The sequence below is a fragment of the Simochromis diagramma genome, unplaced genomic scaffold (genome assembly GCF_900408965.1).
Source record: "Simochromis diagramma unplaced genomic scaffold, fSimDia1.1 OVJJ01000553.1, whole genome shotgun sequence".
In the NCBI taxonomy this organism is placed as follows: Eukaryota; Metazoa; Chordata; class Actinopteri; order Cichliformes; family Cichlidae; genus Simochromis; species Simochromis diagramma.
In genome coordinates, this window is record NW_024387095.1 from 465,882 (window position 1) to 480,763 (window position 14,882).

Below are 14,882 nucleotides of genomic sequence, written 5' to 3' on the forward strand. Positions count from 1 at the left end.
CTGTAGCCTGCTGCTGCAAGGGAAATGAGACATGCAGTTCAAGGGTTATAAGCTTTTCTCTTCTTCGCCACTATCTGCTACACAGACTGACCTCTGTAGAAATGAAGTATACAGGACCGCTATGAGCCTTTTAACCTGCTTACAGACTACTGTTCTCGACCTGTTTGTTCCTAAGGCACCATTAGAGATTAAACCAGATCATCATGGCGCGCCGTAATGATTGTAAACACATATTAACCAATCTCTATTAGTGTAGCCTTGATATTACACAAAAATTGGAGGTGTCAGACACAATATTCTAATGGTCTGGTATGAACCGGATGATTTAATAATAAAAGAAAATGTGTGCATGAGTCTTGAGACCCACATGTGCCAAAATGAATTAAACAAATACATGAATCAAAAAGTAAGTAAACAAAGTAGCGTCTTTAATTTATTAAAATTTGAAATAAATAATTATCTTTTAAATGAAATGAATTGACATTTAATTGTGTATTCATATATTTGTTTCATTTATCATTTTAATGAATGAATTACACATTTATTTAATTATTTAATGAATCTTAACTTAATCTTTTGGAGTAAAAAAGGCTTTTTCCAGACTGCTGGAACTGTGGCTATCAGTGGCGGCTCCTGAAAAAAATCTCAGGGGGGGCAATTTTTATGATATCGACTAAAATGACCCATTTAATGAGTACATCAAACAACACAATTTTAATTTGTTGCTAGGTGATTAACTCATACAGTGATACCTCATGCCCACTAGATGGCAACACACAACAGAAAGCTTTCCTCTAGCTACATAAGTTACAGGTAGAAAGCGAAAGAAATTAGCATCCAGTAGCCTTTAAGCAAAAATGAATGTGTCCACTTACTCATTACTTAGGCTACATCAATCCAATGTTGTGTGGTGTAATCAAGCAACAATATAAAGCCGGCTGCATCATATAAATCAATATGCACAGCCTGTCAGCCACGACTTGCGCTGGAACCAACTCCGACAAAAAGTCCTGTTGTATGCTTTTGACTTCTCCTTCGTTGCCTGGGTTAGTTGAATTTCGGGCTTGTCAGGTCCCAACTCTTTAACTTGCAGTTTTTCTGCCATTGTCCTTCTGGCAAAAGGGTAGGTTAGAAGCGATCTAACCGAATTTGGGGGAGGCTGTGCCTCAACCGTTAACAATACCGCTGCCATCGTCTCTCTCTGACCTTATAGCTCACTTAGGCTACTGACTGAGGTAAAATTCTAGAACAGCAAATCTTCGCGCGTTTTCTGCAGGGGCGCAATTTTAAGCGCCCCCAAACCATTTAATTCAGCGACGCTGATAGGTCAAATATTTATTATTTTCCCCTGGCAACCATTTAATGATAGGCTATTTCGCTGCATATCAAGGGCGCTTTGACGAGCGCCCCAGAAGAAGAAAAACACCGTTTGTTGGTTGAACTTTAATGAGTCAGCTGGTGAAAATGTTAAAATACGCCTGGCTGTATATGGGCACACACATAGTAAAACTATCATTGATGAATTTTTTAAAAATATATATTTTTACTCCTCCACATTTGGGGGGGCGGAGCCCGAGCGCCCCCTATGGGCCAGCCGCCACTGGTGGCTATAGGTAGTAATTACAACCACACGCTTTATACATTACTTGAAAAACAAAAACAGTGGGTTTACTGACAGTGAAGACAACAATGAGCTACAATTATAACTAGCACATAGTGAGGACCTTATGCTGTGATTTTACATATGCAACAGTGATAAAACATGAGGTTAAGTCAAAAAAGAGTAGACGAAGATTAATAATTAATATGTACACTGTTAGATCTCAGAGAATCTAAGAAACAGCTGCAAGAACGTCTCATATATAAATATGTGTATAAGATATTCTACATTACAGGTTTGCTATTGTATAGTTTTACAGAGGATATTTTCCTGAAGTGTTTTTATAGCATCCAGGTTAAATAAATCAGTTCATCATTTGTTAAATTCATGTATCAATTTATTGAAAAGAACAAACAAACAGATTGTTTTACATATTAGCTTTTCTAAAGTTACCAAAAGGAACTTGTCATGTTACTGCTTTGTCATTCTTGTTGTTTAGCGCCCTCTGCTGACCATGATACAGTATGACATGTCTGGGTCAAAACACTTCACAGGATGTAAATTTCTGTTTTTTGTTTCAATCAGATCTCATTTCTCTTTTAATCTTTTTAAATAAAACTGATTTTAATGTGACAAAATGATGGGCTGCTGGTGAAAGTAGCGGAAGCACTGGGAGGCTATTTTCGGTGGTTCTCACAGACATATTCTTGTAAGTGCGTTTTTCCATTTTTTGTTGTCAGTCTGAGAGCACAGCACCAACTGAAGTCCTGTCCACACTGAGTGCATAACATGTGGTCACATCCTCCATTCTTCTGCAACATGAAACACAACACGTGAGCAGGCAAAGTCACATGACTTCAAAACAGCCAGAAACTCTCCGTGCGCACATGACTAAATACCTCAATTCTGCTGAAGCAGTGAGGACAGCATCTGCTGTTGTTGGCCAACCAGGTGTCATTCAGATTACTTTCCAGCGTTACCAGCATGTTACCATATCTGCTCACCAGCAGGCGTTTCCTCTCCTTACTGCCATGTTTATAGTCATTCAAGAGAGCACTCAACCCCTCTGAGAGACACAGATAGCACAGAGCACAAAACAACATTTGCATCAACACACAAAAGGCCTTCAGTGTAGGGTTAAAGATTAATCAAACAAAGTGCTACTATTAGAATCGGATCAAATAAATATTTTTTTTTCAGTCGCATTCGTGACTTGTAAGTGCAGTAAAGTAATCTTACACCTCTACAGAGGCTGCTGCACTTGGATTGATGCTGTTGAGTCCTGCACTGACACGAGACACAATACTGGGACATCTCTATGTTGATTCTTGTACTTCCTGCTTTGAAATGACTGACTTTATGATTTTTCTTTGAAACAGGACAACATTCACACCACTCGTCCTGTGACTGAATATTTTAACATTAATAACCAGTACACCAAAAAATTATCAGTTTAAAAACCATACTTGGATTTTTAGTAAACATAAGAGATATCCACGTAGTCATTGAAATAGTGTGCCTTTGTGTACCTTGTGACTGTGGCAAGTCTAGGCTTTTTAAAACGGTTTGCAATGCATCTCTTGCATGTTTTTTCTTGGTTTCACACTCTTCTAATCCATGGTAGGTCATTCTGCACGTGACGCAGAAGGCAAAGCCGCACTCAGAGCAAAGCACTGCATTGCTGGACTTCTCCAAAATAACAGCAGAGCCACAGGATGTTCGAGGACAGTACGTCACATCTGCGAGACAAAAACATTTATTGAAAAAGAGCTAAAGATGTTATTTCTGTCTGGTCTAATACAGAAATGTAATAAATACATTCCAATCAGTGTATGAAAACCTTTACGACACACTCAGTTTAACAGCAACAGAAACGGACCAGACATGCTGTCCAGAGTGTTCTGCAGCAGGAGACGGTCATAGCGGCTGAACAGCTTCTCCCCCACCAGACTCTGCACCTACAAACACAACAGAGACGAAAAAGCAGAGACACAAAGTGAGGCCGAGATCAGCTGATCGAAATTCCTCTATCCTTGATCCTTCTACCTGTAGCTATTTTTTAACAGCTTTTAAAATGTGTTTTGATATTAGATAAAAGGACCAAACACTACAGTTGTTGAAACCATTCTGCAGGTTGAAGGCTGCGTGTAGCTTCTACCTGTGCAGGTGTAGGGGCACCAGCGCAGTCTGCCTGAGGACAGGTGACACCCCGGACGTTCCCCTCTGTGATCTGAACCGTACAGAACTCGCAGAGACAGGCCCGGCAGAAGACGTGGCCACACGGTGACAGCTTCACGCACTCGGACCCGAGTCGGCCCATAAAACAAACCCCGCAGTCAAAGAAAGTGGTGGCAAACACTTTGTGTTTCTGGGCCGCATCATAGATCAAAATGTGGGACAGCAGAGTCTGTGATGGAGATAAAAAGAGACCAGAGAGGGTTTGCTCTTCACTCTGAGGAGAATCTGTGGGCTGGACCGGCAGAGAAGCAGCTCCAAGTTCACTTGGATCTAACGTGCCTGAGGAGGTGGAGGGAAGCAGCGATGAGAGAGAAACATCTCCTTCATTTAAGAAATCTTCCCGGACACTTTGATGATGCTTGGATTTCTCTGCAGATGAAGAAAGATCATCCTGGGGATCAACCTTAAATTCTGAGGCTTGGAGGATTGTCACATCTGGAGTGTGTCCAGTTTGGTTTTGGAGTGCAGGCTCTGGAGAAAGAGCTCTTTGATAATCTGAGGTTAGATCACTCTGGCTCTGGTGAGAGTTCAGATCATTCTGGTCATGCTTGCAGGAGTCTAAAGCCGAAGCTCCCTGAGAGTCTGTGCTGCTCCCGTCTGAAGGATTCTCCTGAACTTCCGAGGATGGTACAGAGAACTCTGGCTCTGAATTGTTCTTTGGTTCTGAGAGTTCAGCATCGTGTTGGTCCTGGTTATAATGCAGGGTGCTGCGTTCATCAGGAGGAAGATCCAGCTTACTGTGGATGTTCAGGAACCTCAGAGCGTCTTCTCTGAGAAACTGCACCCAGGAGAAGAGCACCACAGCTCCCCCAGTGGCCTCATAGAGATCAGCGAGATGAGCACGCAGTGCAGCCAACTGTGGAGGGAGAGGGAGAATAGATTGTTGTCATCTTTACTGAGCCTCTACAATGTCCTGTGAACCTCTCACACACTGGCAGGATGAACATGTGACCAACAATGACTTGACTGCTGATTACCTGTGTGCGAGTCAGCCAGCTGCAGGTGAGGCTGAAGGAGGGAGGGGACGAGGAGGGGTAGTCCTCAGGAAGCCCAAAGTTCAAAAGCAGCGGTGGAAGGAAGGAAATATCATACTGACGCAGACTTTCACCTTAGAAAGAAAAATACGAGCTCATCAGATGAACTATTCTCTTTCTGTAATGTTTGTTTATTTGTTTTTAAATAATTTGGGTGTATTCAGTAGAAAATATTTGATATATTCTGTCACATGAACTCAAATAGCAAAAGCTATAAATGATGCTTGATGACATTAAGCTGTTCAAAGGTATATTTAATATAGATATATTTAATTCATACATCATACTTCCCATTTAAGGCCAACAAAAACATGCTCATTACATTGTTACGGGCTCGCCTAATGCAGAACAAGTGTTTAACTCATTTTACATCATTGGCTACATAAAACCCATTTTTATCTTAAGTAGATGATTAGGGCTGTACCAGTAAAGGTGCTTCCTAATATTCCAAACCAACATCTTTCAAAAACATCCAGGTTGGACCTTTTCGGTCCAGCAGTCGCGTGTTTGACAACCCTCTGATTTACCCTCTCTGAGAGCCACGCTGAAGCCGACAGGAAGCTCGACACATACTCGGATTTCTCCGGCAGACTTCGACTCGTCCCGAACAAACTGGTCCGCATCAAAGATACTCTGGAGAGCGAGCAGCTCGTCTTCCTGCTCCTCCAAGTCCTCAGTCATCTCTTTCTCCTCGGTCTGGTTTTGTGAGAAGCCTTCCTTCTCTGAATACGTTTTCCTGCTTCTTGTTGAGGCTGAGGTGACTCTGGGTCACACCAGCCTGTTCCTGGTCCTTGTTCGTCCGTCCCTCTGACTCATCAGCGTATGATGACGTATGAAACAAAGTACAGGCAGCAACCTCAGCCTACTGTAAACCTGCTGCTAATGAAAACCAGTCTAACAGGCAATTCAGCATGTATCATTACGAGCCTTTAATGAGCCTTTCCTTGCACAAATAGTTTGTGTTATGATGTTACTGGGAATGTCTGAATGATGCATCCAAACAGGGATTTTACAAAATGATTTTTTGAGTCTATTTATTTGATGTATCAAATGCAAAATAACCGACATGGAGAGTTATTTTGTGATTAAGATGTGACATAAAATTACCCCCCCAGACACACACACACAGGCAGAAAATCATACAGAAACATTGGCCACGTATTTCAGAGTAGCCACGGGGTGGGTGGGCTGTTGGAAGTATCCAGTGGCTCCGCTGTCTTCCTTTGTGACTTAATTGTTCAAGTGGGCAATGACACTGAGACCTGAGGGATGTGTTTACGAGGAAAGGCCGGGGTAGTGTCCTCATTTTGGATATTTCTGCTTATCAGTTTGTCCATAACAAACACTATGTTTGCCCAAACCTGCACTTGATATCAGGAAACCACAGGTCACAGCTGAATCATCACAATAAGAGGAGCTGAGCTGTCAACTGATCAGCACCTGCGGTTCAGTTGGATCAGGGTGGTGGTGGAGGATGCTGAATAGTCATGTAGTATAATATACAGTGAGGCTGCAGTGGGACTGTCCAGCCAAGACCTTTAACCTTCACCTCAAACAAAACTCCAAACAGCATTGAAAGTGGAATTATGCTCAACACCATCACTGCAGAGACAGATGTACGGAGCTGCAGCAACATTGCATGTAAGTTGGTGACAGCGCTTCTGGACTGGTAGACGGGGTGGTGGTTTCCCTTTATAAAAAAAAGAGGAGGGTCACACTCTTCAGCCTCTCTGTAAAGGTCTATATTCAGATGCTGAAGAGAAGAGTCCATCCATTAGTTGGATCTCAGATTTAGGGATAACAGTGGAGTTTCTGTCCTATTCATGACACAATGGATGGTCTTGAGAGGGGGAAAAAAAGAGCTGCTCCAGCTTTTGTTTTGTTTTTAACCCTCAGGATCATGATGATTTGTGATAGCAACACCTAAATAAAATCTAGTCAGGCTCTAAAGTGAGGAAGACATAACACTTATCTCCCCATTCAGTAGGCATATATTACAACCTAAGGGTGGTGCTAAAGAAAAGTTACTTATAATGAAATATTCAGGGTTTGATTTTTTCCTATAGAAAGTTGTTGCATTAGTGTTGCGGTTCACAATTCAGGCTAATGCGTGAAAGATCCCCAGTTTGAAACCAGGAAGACACAAATCTAATGAGACACGAATTATTTGTGATGCTACTTTCACTGACAGTAAGGCGAGCCTTTAATACTTCATGAATGTATAAGTAACAAGAACTGTGCAGACTGGCTAAGTGAAAAACAGAAGCTATCATCATATTCATTAGAATGACGTTAACTATAAAAATTTAATCTAAGGTCCATTTGCTGTTTTTTAAACTGTCATCTATACCCTTGTTCCTCATCATAGACTGAACTTTGATAGACCACATGTGGCATAACTGTCATGCTTTACCTTTCTCATGAAACACTCAGCCAGATATTATCATGGGAATGAAGAACATGAGCAAAAACATTTATTTTGACAAGACAGTGACCTCATTTTTTATGTTATTTTTTTTTAAATTTTATTTAAACTTTTTCTCTTGAGCCGCAGGGACTGCACTTGACAATGACAAAGGTAATCTGATTCAACAGCACAAGTTAATAATAACACAATTTACAGTTAATGCTATTTTATATTCTAATCTGACAGCTACAAATATGAGAAATATTATGGCACAAATGCTGCCACCACCATTCAACCACATACAGTGATGTGATCTAAGTGCTTTGTTAAATTAGGTAGTCAATATTAGACATAATGAAACAGAAATGTTAATATCCATCAGTTGTGGCTGTAGTTTTCCCTCAGATTGAGTGGATTTTGGCTCTCCAACTTTTTCTCTGCCTTGCTCAACAGCTTTAGTTCTGTTTGGGATTTGAACTGGACACTCAGTGGCCTGGGGGCTGTTTTGGATTTCAAGATGGCAGACAAAGCCCTGGGACTTCGTTGGGTTTTTGACACAGCACTTTTCTGGGCACTGTCAACAGATGCTGGAAAGAAGGAAATACAGTATTTACATGCTCTATTCTTCCAAAACTGAATCAGCATTTCACAAATTCTCTGTATCATTAATTGTTCTCTAAACATCATTTTATTATTCAGATAAGTGATTCATATATTCAAAGCACTTGTGAAAAACTGTCATCAAATATTTTAAGGCTGCTGATGTTTGGCCCTAACTGTTGGAAGGAGGGTCTCTGACTCCTACCTGATACCTGGACGCTCTCTTTCTTGTGTCTTTCTTCCCAGGAGTGGAGCTTGCAGGCCCTGGAGCAGTAGGAGACCTTGTTGCAGCGCCTGCCCGGGGTCAGATTCACAGACACTGAGCGACCGCAGTGAAAGCAGAACTTTAACACTGGTTTCCTGAGAACAGGTTTACACGAAAAGAGTCACAAATAAGTTACTAGAAACTGACATTAGTTGAAGTAAAAGTTTAAATGACAGACAACAGGAAAAAGGAACTAGAGCAGCACCTTACTGTAGATGAATGTGAGTGTATGTGTACCTGTGCTCTTGTGTTTCCTCTGGTAGGCTTTTATTGCTGGCAAGAGCCTTGTTGGAGGAAAGGTCTCCTGCCAATCATGCAGTACACATGCACGCACGCACACACGCACATGCACGGACACACACTCTATGATTTAGAGGCATATTCAATAATAAAAGGACAAGTGCATTACACCAAGTATCCAGTGGAAGCTATTCTCTCTATATTACCAGTTTCCCTCTCAGCAGCAACCTGCCTCATCAAGTCTTCCATCTTGCTCAGCAGCTTTTGCCGTGCTTCGAATATTTTTCTCTCCCGAATGCTCAGAGCGTGGAAAGGAGTATAAGCAATATGTGAGTCCTAAATAGGAGCATAAAGGCAGACAGGAGTATAAATATATATATAAAAATAAAACTCTAAAAAGCCTTCTCACTCAGCCCCCGTGTACACCAGCATGGCCCTCCACGATTAACATAAAATACTGGATGAACCAGTAAGGTGCAGCACTGCCAGTACCTACAGCTGATAGTCACTGGACATTCTTCAGCAATTCACATTAAATTCATTCAATGTAGTATGGCTGGAGTGTTACCTGTTTGAAGGAGTAGCGTGCATAATCGACTGCAGTTCCAACAATGCCACACACTGTAACTGGCATCAAGATATCAGCTCCAGCCTTAGTTAACGTGTCCAACTAAACCAAACAAAAGCCGTACTGATGTTAGGAAAACTTATTTTCTCTGAAAGCTGAACAAAAGTGACTCATTTGAAGTCATTAAGAACACATTTATCTTTGATCGCTGCACAAAAAAAGTACAAATGTTAATAAATTAATTTTTAAAAACGTTTCGTCGTCATTATGTGTTTGTGTGGGTACCAGCTTAATTCTGTGCCCAACTAAGTGGTAGTTGATGTTGGTGAGGGCACAAAGCGCGCTGCCCACCCTCCAGCCCAGGGGTAAGTTGAGATCTGCACCTCCATTCAACAGCTCGTCTACCGCCTAAGCGAGGAACAACGAATAGTGTGGGACAAAGAAAGGTTTGGCTCTCACGTGCATGTGTGAGTGTGCATGCACAGCGAGGTCGTACCATATTATTGCCACTTGCTATAGCCAAGGAGAGAGGTGAGTGGCCGCTCCAGAGAAGGTCTGTACTGGCTCTGTGGGAGAGCAAGATGGCAACCACTTCACTGGCATTCTGGGAAGGAAAATAAAGGTGTTTTTTTTTACCTTAAATATTCATCAGTTCTCCGCATTTTGCTTTGATGCAGCAGTAACGTAATCATTAAATAGTGGTGCTGTGTTTAGCTGTGACTGTATGCATTCCGACCCTGTAGTCACTTTCTCTCTGGCAGGCAAAATGTAGAGCGGTGCGGCCTCCTTCTTTGAGATGTGGGCTGGTAGTTAGTGTTTCTGTGGCCTTTGTGGAAATCTATAACATATATAGGTACATAAAAAAGAAAAAGAAAAAAAAGGTTAACTAACACAAACACATTTACCTCTAAAACCCAGGACTCTAAAACCTACACACCTTGTCTGGTTCGTAGATCTCGTCCTGGTCGCACGCCCGTACGTCTGGGTCGGTGATGGCGTGCAGCAGCAGCTGTGTGATTCTGGGACCTGCTGGACCTGGCAGTGCTGCAGCTACATGCAGGGGATACAAGCCTTTCCTCTATACAAACAAGCAGATTTTCAGGTGAGTTTAATGTAGTTGCTTTTTTTTCTTTCTGTGTTTGTGTATTTTTTTTTCTTTTGTGCCTGTACAAAATATTATTTAAATTTGTTTAAAAGTTGAGCTCCTGCCTCTGGTGGAAGAGGGATGTCAGTGCGAGCTCCGCACAGCAGCAGTTTCCTCACATTCTCGGTGTCAGCTGCCATAATGGCTAAAAAGAGCACGGGCATGGGGATCCTGGCTGCGTTGGGATCAGCTCCACGGTCCAACAACAGTTTCATGGTGCCCAAACGAATGCGGTGCCTGCTCAGACAGAACACACACAGGTTACTTACACTGATCAAACATAACATTATGGCCACCTGCCTAATATTGTCCCGGTCCCCCTTTTACAGGCAAAACAGCTCTGACACATCGAGGCATGGACTCCACTAGACCCCTTAAGGTGTGCGATCTGTACCAAGATGTTAGCAACAGATCCTTTACCTTCTCTGTGTTGCTAGGTGAGGTTCCTATAGATCTGACTTGTTTGTATAGCACACCCCACAGATGCTCGACTGAATTGAGATCTGACCTCCAACTTGTTGTGCTCCTTAAACCTTTCCTGGACCATTTTTGCTTTGTGGCAGGGTGTAGCCATCAGGGCGTACCGTTTCCATGAAAGGGTGTAAATGATCTGCAACAGTGCTTAGGTAGGTGGTACATGTCAAAGTAACATCCACATAAATGGCAGAACCCAAGACTTCCCAGCAGAACACTACTCAAAGCATCAAACTGTCTATGCCAGCTTGCCTTCTTCACATTGTGCAGCCAGGAGTTTTCCAGGTAAGCGACGCACACACAGAATAAATGTTCTTCTCATGCTCATGTGTCCATTGTTGGTATTTTCACCAAGGGTGAGCATGAGCACTCTGACTTATTTGCAACTTACTAGCAATAACTTTTTTGAGTACCTGGTCTGTTGGATCAGCATTTGCTCCCCACATGCATCACTGAACTTTGGCGACCCATGATCCTGATGCTGGTTCACCATGGTTCCTTCCTTAGCCCACTTTTGGTAGATACTGACCACTGTAGACTGGGAACACCCCACAAGAGCCACATCTGACCCCATCCTCTAGCCAACAAACGTTTGTCAAATTGGCTCACTTCTCCTTATGCTTGTCCATTTTTCTGCTGCTAACAGATTAACTTTGAGGACAAAATGCTCTCTTTCTTCCTAAAATATCCCACCAACTAACAGGTATAATTAAAAGATAATCAGTGTTATTCAGTGCACCTTTCAGTAATCATAATGTTATGCCTGATGGATGTATATGCATGGTGAAACAGAACATCAGAGTGATCACTAGAGCCAGCAGCAAATTAAATACAAAATAAAAAGTAAAATGAGGCAGAAAGAAAAAGGACTGACTCTATTTTCATAGCAGCCATTTTGCGTACTGTCTCCTGCGTGCTGCAGTGCATGGAAACCCCTGTGCGACTCAGAGCTTCAGCAGCGAGCTGGATCATTTTGTCTGTGACTTGAATCTCGTAGCTTCTGAGACAACAGGTGGAGTCAAAGCTCTGTTTTGAGGTCAGATCTTTGCCGTGCTGCAAAGACAAACACATTAACAGTTGTGAGTGAACTAAACCAACTCATCAAACCAATCACAGAGAAGCATCACTCCGCATTACTCATGAACCCTTGCTTGCTACCTTAGCTTGAGCTCCCTTCCACTGCACGGTGCCCAGTTTAATGTGACCATCCAGCACTTGAATGGAGCGTTCTACAAAAGACACGTCCTCTTTTCCACTCTCATCGCTACCCTCTATATCCTCCACATCTTTCTCATCCTCCTCGCAACTCTCCTCTTCCAGGTGATCTGTGCTTAACTCGTTGGTCTCAGCAGACTCACCCTGTTTGTCTTTCTTGTCCCCCCTTTTAAATTCTCTTTCTGTATCTTCAACTTCACTTACTCCTCGTTCCCTTCTCTGATCATATCTGCTCTCTGTCTTTCTTTGCTTCCCTTTGCTCCTCATGCTTTCTGTCTCCTCACAGTGTCTGTCCTCTCTTTCCTCTGTCCTCGGCTCCCCCTGTGTGTGTTCAGCTTGTGCGACACAATCATTCAGTCCGACCCTGCGCTCAGAGAGGAGTTCACTGTCACTGGATGCTTTACGGTTGAGAAGTGAAATGTGTTCAGTTGGTTCTTCTATTGATCTGAAAACACAAGAAATAAATACAGCAGTATTTTATCAATAAATTCATAATCAGTTATGTTGTTTGGCTTCATTTAGCAATGTGTGTGAATATAAATCGTTAATAGTGAACAATGTGTGAGTGAAGGGACATTAGCTACAATCCTACTGGTCAGAGAGGTTGTTAATTAACGATGTGTCCATATTGAGGTCGACTTGGCTGATCTGGGAAAATAAATGTCAAGAAAAAGGGAAATTATCTGTGAGAAAACCATAGGTATCTGAGACGAGTTGAACTTTTGATAAAACCCAAAGTCACGGTGCCTCGTGCTGGATCTTACTTGGTTTCTAGCAGGTGGTTCAGCTCCAGTGATGTGCAGAGATTGAAAAGGATAGTAGAGGACATGACACACAGCCAGGGCAGACATGCCTTCACAGTTCATCTTGTCAATATCAACACCCATGTCCAACAACAGGTGGATCACATCATTGTGGCAGTTTACCTGACAGAAACAGAATATGAGACATGAGACTACTTCAGATTTTAACCACGGGCAAAATGTTAAAACCTTTTATTTTGCTGTGTTCAAAAATTAGTAATGTGTTACGGTGGCAGCGATCAGAGCTGTGTGTCCGTGCGAATCTGCTACATCAGGGTAGACTAAACCAGTCCTGAGGATCTGTGATACAGCGTGCAGGTCTCCTTTGGAGGAGTGCTGGATAAGCAATTCTGAACTGACTTCCAAAGGCCCTTTAGGACCAAAACTGTCCCTGTTCATAGAGAGAACAGCTGCCGTGTCCCAGCCCACATTTTCAGCCTGCAGCCTGAGAGACAAACACATAAAGTTCCACGAAGGTCGCAGACTCACAGATCTAATTGTCAGTGTTTGGACCCAGTCTGACCTGTGGTTGTGTATGTGAGCTTGAAGGCGGGTCTGTAATGGCATTGTGGACAGTGGGTCTCTTGCATAGCCTTGGTAAGGATGAGCGTCTGGCTCCCACAGCTCGCCATAAAAATGTCGATCCAGCTCTGTCCTTCGACCAGGGGGGAGTGGCAAGTGGTCCCCATCTGTTGAGTAACTCTCCATGCCAGGTGGATAGATGAAAATCTCATCTAACAGCACATCTCTGTCTTCATCCCCCTGAAGGTGATGAGGCGTTAACTGATCTGCGTCATATTAACTCAGAGAGCTCATCCAGTTATTCATTAAAAGCTGTGACTTACCTCAGAGTGTGTCCTTTTTTGTTGCTGTAGACTACCAGAGATAGACTGAGGTGTGAGAAGGGTACATTTATGGTAAGTTTAGATGTACGCAGTAAAATATTAATCATCAGATTTTCTGATGTAAACACTATCTGTGTTACAGCTGTGAAAGAGCATGACACAGCATTACGGACTGCTCTTATTTCTAGCCTCTTATTTCTTATTCATTATTATTACTGTAGGTGACACAGCATGTACCTGAGTCGGGGATTTTGCAGTGACTGATGGATCCATGTAGGCAGAATATTCAGGAAAATTCTTCAGGCTAAATCCCTCTTCCAAAGGGGTACACAGCCTTAGCAGGTGGTCCTTGAGCCACAGACCCACATCCTCTCGTCCATCTGGATATTTGAGCACACCTGGACCAAACCTCTGATCCATGTGGTACAAGCCCTGAGAGGAGGGGAGAGGTGCGTTGTTTTATGACGTATCTATAATCTAAATAACGGTTCAGCTTACCTGAAAGACAGCTCCATCGGAGAACACTTTGCTGACCATATCCCTCCCTTCTGTTGAGGTAGAACTTGCCAATGAACTTTTGGCCCGTGGGCCAGCAATACAGTCCATCTCCATGCTTGTAGTCTTTGTAGAAAGAGCCCTCATAGTACTACACCAAAGAAAACAACCCACGCATGTATTTGTATCTAAATTACATTTAGCTTGGCTTTAAGGTGTTCACACCCTAAAAGCTAAGGGGTAGCAAATGCTCTAGTGAAATTGTTTAATTCTTTAATATGTCACACACTACCTCTCCATTTGTCCAAGCTGTACCTTCCTTTGCCGTGTTTGAGGCCATTTATAGACTCTCCCTCATATTTGGAGCCGTCGGGCCACTCCTGCACACCGATTCCTTCTGATATCTCCCTTCCGACCCGAGCACCTCCGCGGTCGTTGCTTTGTCTAACTGACCCCGGTGTCGTTACCAGCTCCGCACCTCCTCGCCCCGCAGCCGGTGCCACACCTGTGAAGGTCGTCGACAGCATTTTACCCGCGTTCTCCCGAGTCCGGTTGAGGGCAGCGACAATTCACTTTAGCGACTAACTACAGTGTTTGTTTGGAAGCGACAAATTCAGGTCTCACAAGTCAGATTTGTGTTTTAACTTTGCAGTAAGCAACTGGTTGTCATGACAACAGCAGAGCTCGCGCAGGTGGAGAAGTGGGTTTCTCAATCTCACGCATGCGCAAGAAAGAAGGAAAACAAAACCATTTGCTCTGCTTGGTTGTACTTATGTAAAAATAAAGCAAATAAATACGTAAATAAATACATTTATTCTTATGAATCAATACACTTTTAATTTTTGGTTACAATGTGGACAGTATTATTATCTTTGTTTACCAGGGGCGGTAAACCCACATATGCAGGTGTTACATATGGTTAAAAGGATTCAAGTGCAGTAAGTATACATGTTT

The 14,882-nt window shown here is 42.7% G+C and overlaps 2 protein-coding genes across 5 annotated transcripts; both read right to left on the minus strand.

The window, feature by feature from the left end:
• Positions 1 to 1,975: 1,975 nt before the first annotated feature.
• Positions 1,976 to 5,686, minus strand: LOC120742941 (E3 ubiquitin-protein ligase RNF14-like). The gene is made up of 7 exons (XM_040046476.1): positions 5,400 to 5,686; positions 4,816 to 4,946; positions 3,759 to 4,694; positions 3,480 to 3,558; positions 3,130 to 3,339; positions 2,500 to 2,666; positions 1,976 to 2,412 (listed from the first exon to the last, which is right to left on the minus strand). Exons 1-7 carry the CDS (start codon positions 5,551 to 5,553, stop codon positions 2,278 to 2,280), a joined length of 1,812 nt encoding a protein of 603 aa, XP_039902410.1. The 5' UTR covers positions 5,554 to 5,686; the 3' UTR covers positions 1,976 to 2,277.
• A 1,431-nt stretch (positions 5,687 to 7,117) lies between these two features.
• ankmy1 (ankyrin repeat and MYND domain containing 1) lies at positions 7,118 to 14,638 on the minus strand. Of its 4 annotated transcripts, none has more exons than XM_040046471.1 (20): positions 14,221 to 14,637; positions 13,932 to 14,079; positions 13,671 to 13,865; positions 13,434 to 13,478; positions 13,112 to 13,350; positions 12,817 to 13,033; positions 12,550 to 12,711; positions 12,378 to 12,433; positions 11,729 to 12,230; positions 11,445 to 11,623; positions 10,162 to 10,333; positions 9,890 to 10,030; positions 9,689 to 9,790; positions 9,449 to 9,556; positions 9,238 to 9,360; positions 8,953 to 9,054; positions 8,591 to 8,720; positions 8,382 to 8,448; positions 8,085 to 8,173; positions 7,121 to 7,866 (listed from the first exon to the last, which is right to left on the minus strand). In XM_040046471.1, the coding sequence occupies exons 1-20, from the start codon at positions 14,226 to 14,228 to the stop codon at positions 7,658 to 7,660; spliced, it is 2,994 nt and encodes a 997-aa protein (XP_039902405.1). In that variant the 5' UTR covers positions 14,229 to 14,637; the 3' UTR covers positions 7,121 to 7,657. The 4 variants fall into 4 exon arrangements, with proteins under 4 accessions (XP_039902406.1, XP_039902405.1, XP_039902407.1 ...); XM_040046473.1 differs by having other exon boundaries at positions 7,122 to 7,866; positions 8,085 to 8,239; positions 11,990 to 12,230; positions 14,221 to 14,636; XM_040046470.1 differs by having other exon boundaries at positions 7,122 to 7,866; positions 8,085 to 8,239; positions 14,221 to 14,636.
• Between the last annotated feature and the right edge of the window lie 244 nt (positions 14,639 to 14,882).

Excerpts from the sequence above, each read along its gene's own strand:
- LOC120742941 (XM_040046476.1), bottom strand. The coding sequence starts at position 5,553 with ATGACTGAGGACTTGGAGGAGCAGGAAGACGAGCTGCTCGCTCTCCAG. Across the intron at positions 3,340-3,479 it reads CACTCTGGACAGCATGTCTG|ATGTGACGTACTGTCCTCGA; the intron begins GTCCGTTTCTGT and ends TTTGTCTCGCAG. Across the intron at positions 2,413-2,499 it reads ACTGCTTCAGCAGAATTGAG|AAGAATGGAGGATGTGACCA; the intron begins GTATTTAGTCAT and ends TTCATGTTGCAG.
- ankmy1 (XM_040046470.1), bottom strand. Across the intron at positions 10,031-10,161 it reads ACATCCCTCTTCCACCAGAG|AGGAAAGGCTTGTATCCCCT; the intron begins GCAGGAGCTCAA and ends TTGTTTGTATAG. Across the intron at positions 9,791-9,889 it reads AGATCTACGAACCAGACAAG|ATTTCCACAAAGGCCACAGA; the intron begins GTGTGTAGGTTT and ends TATATGTTATAG.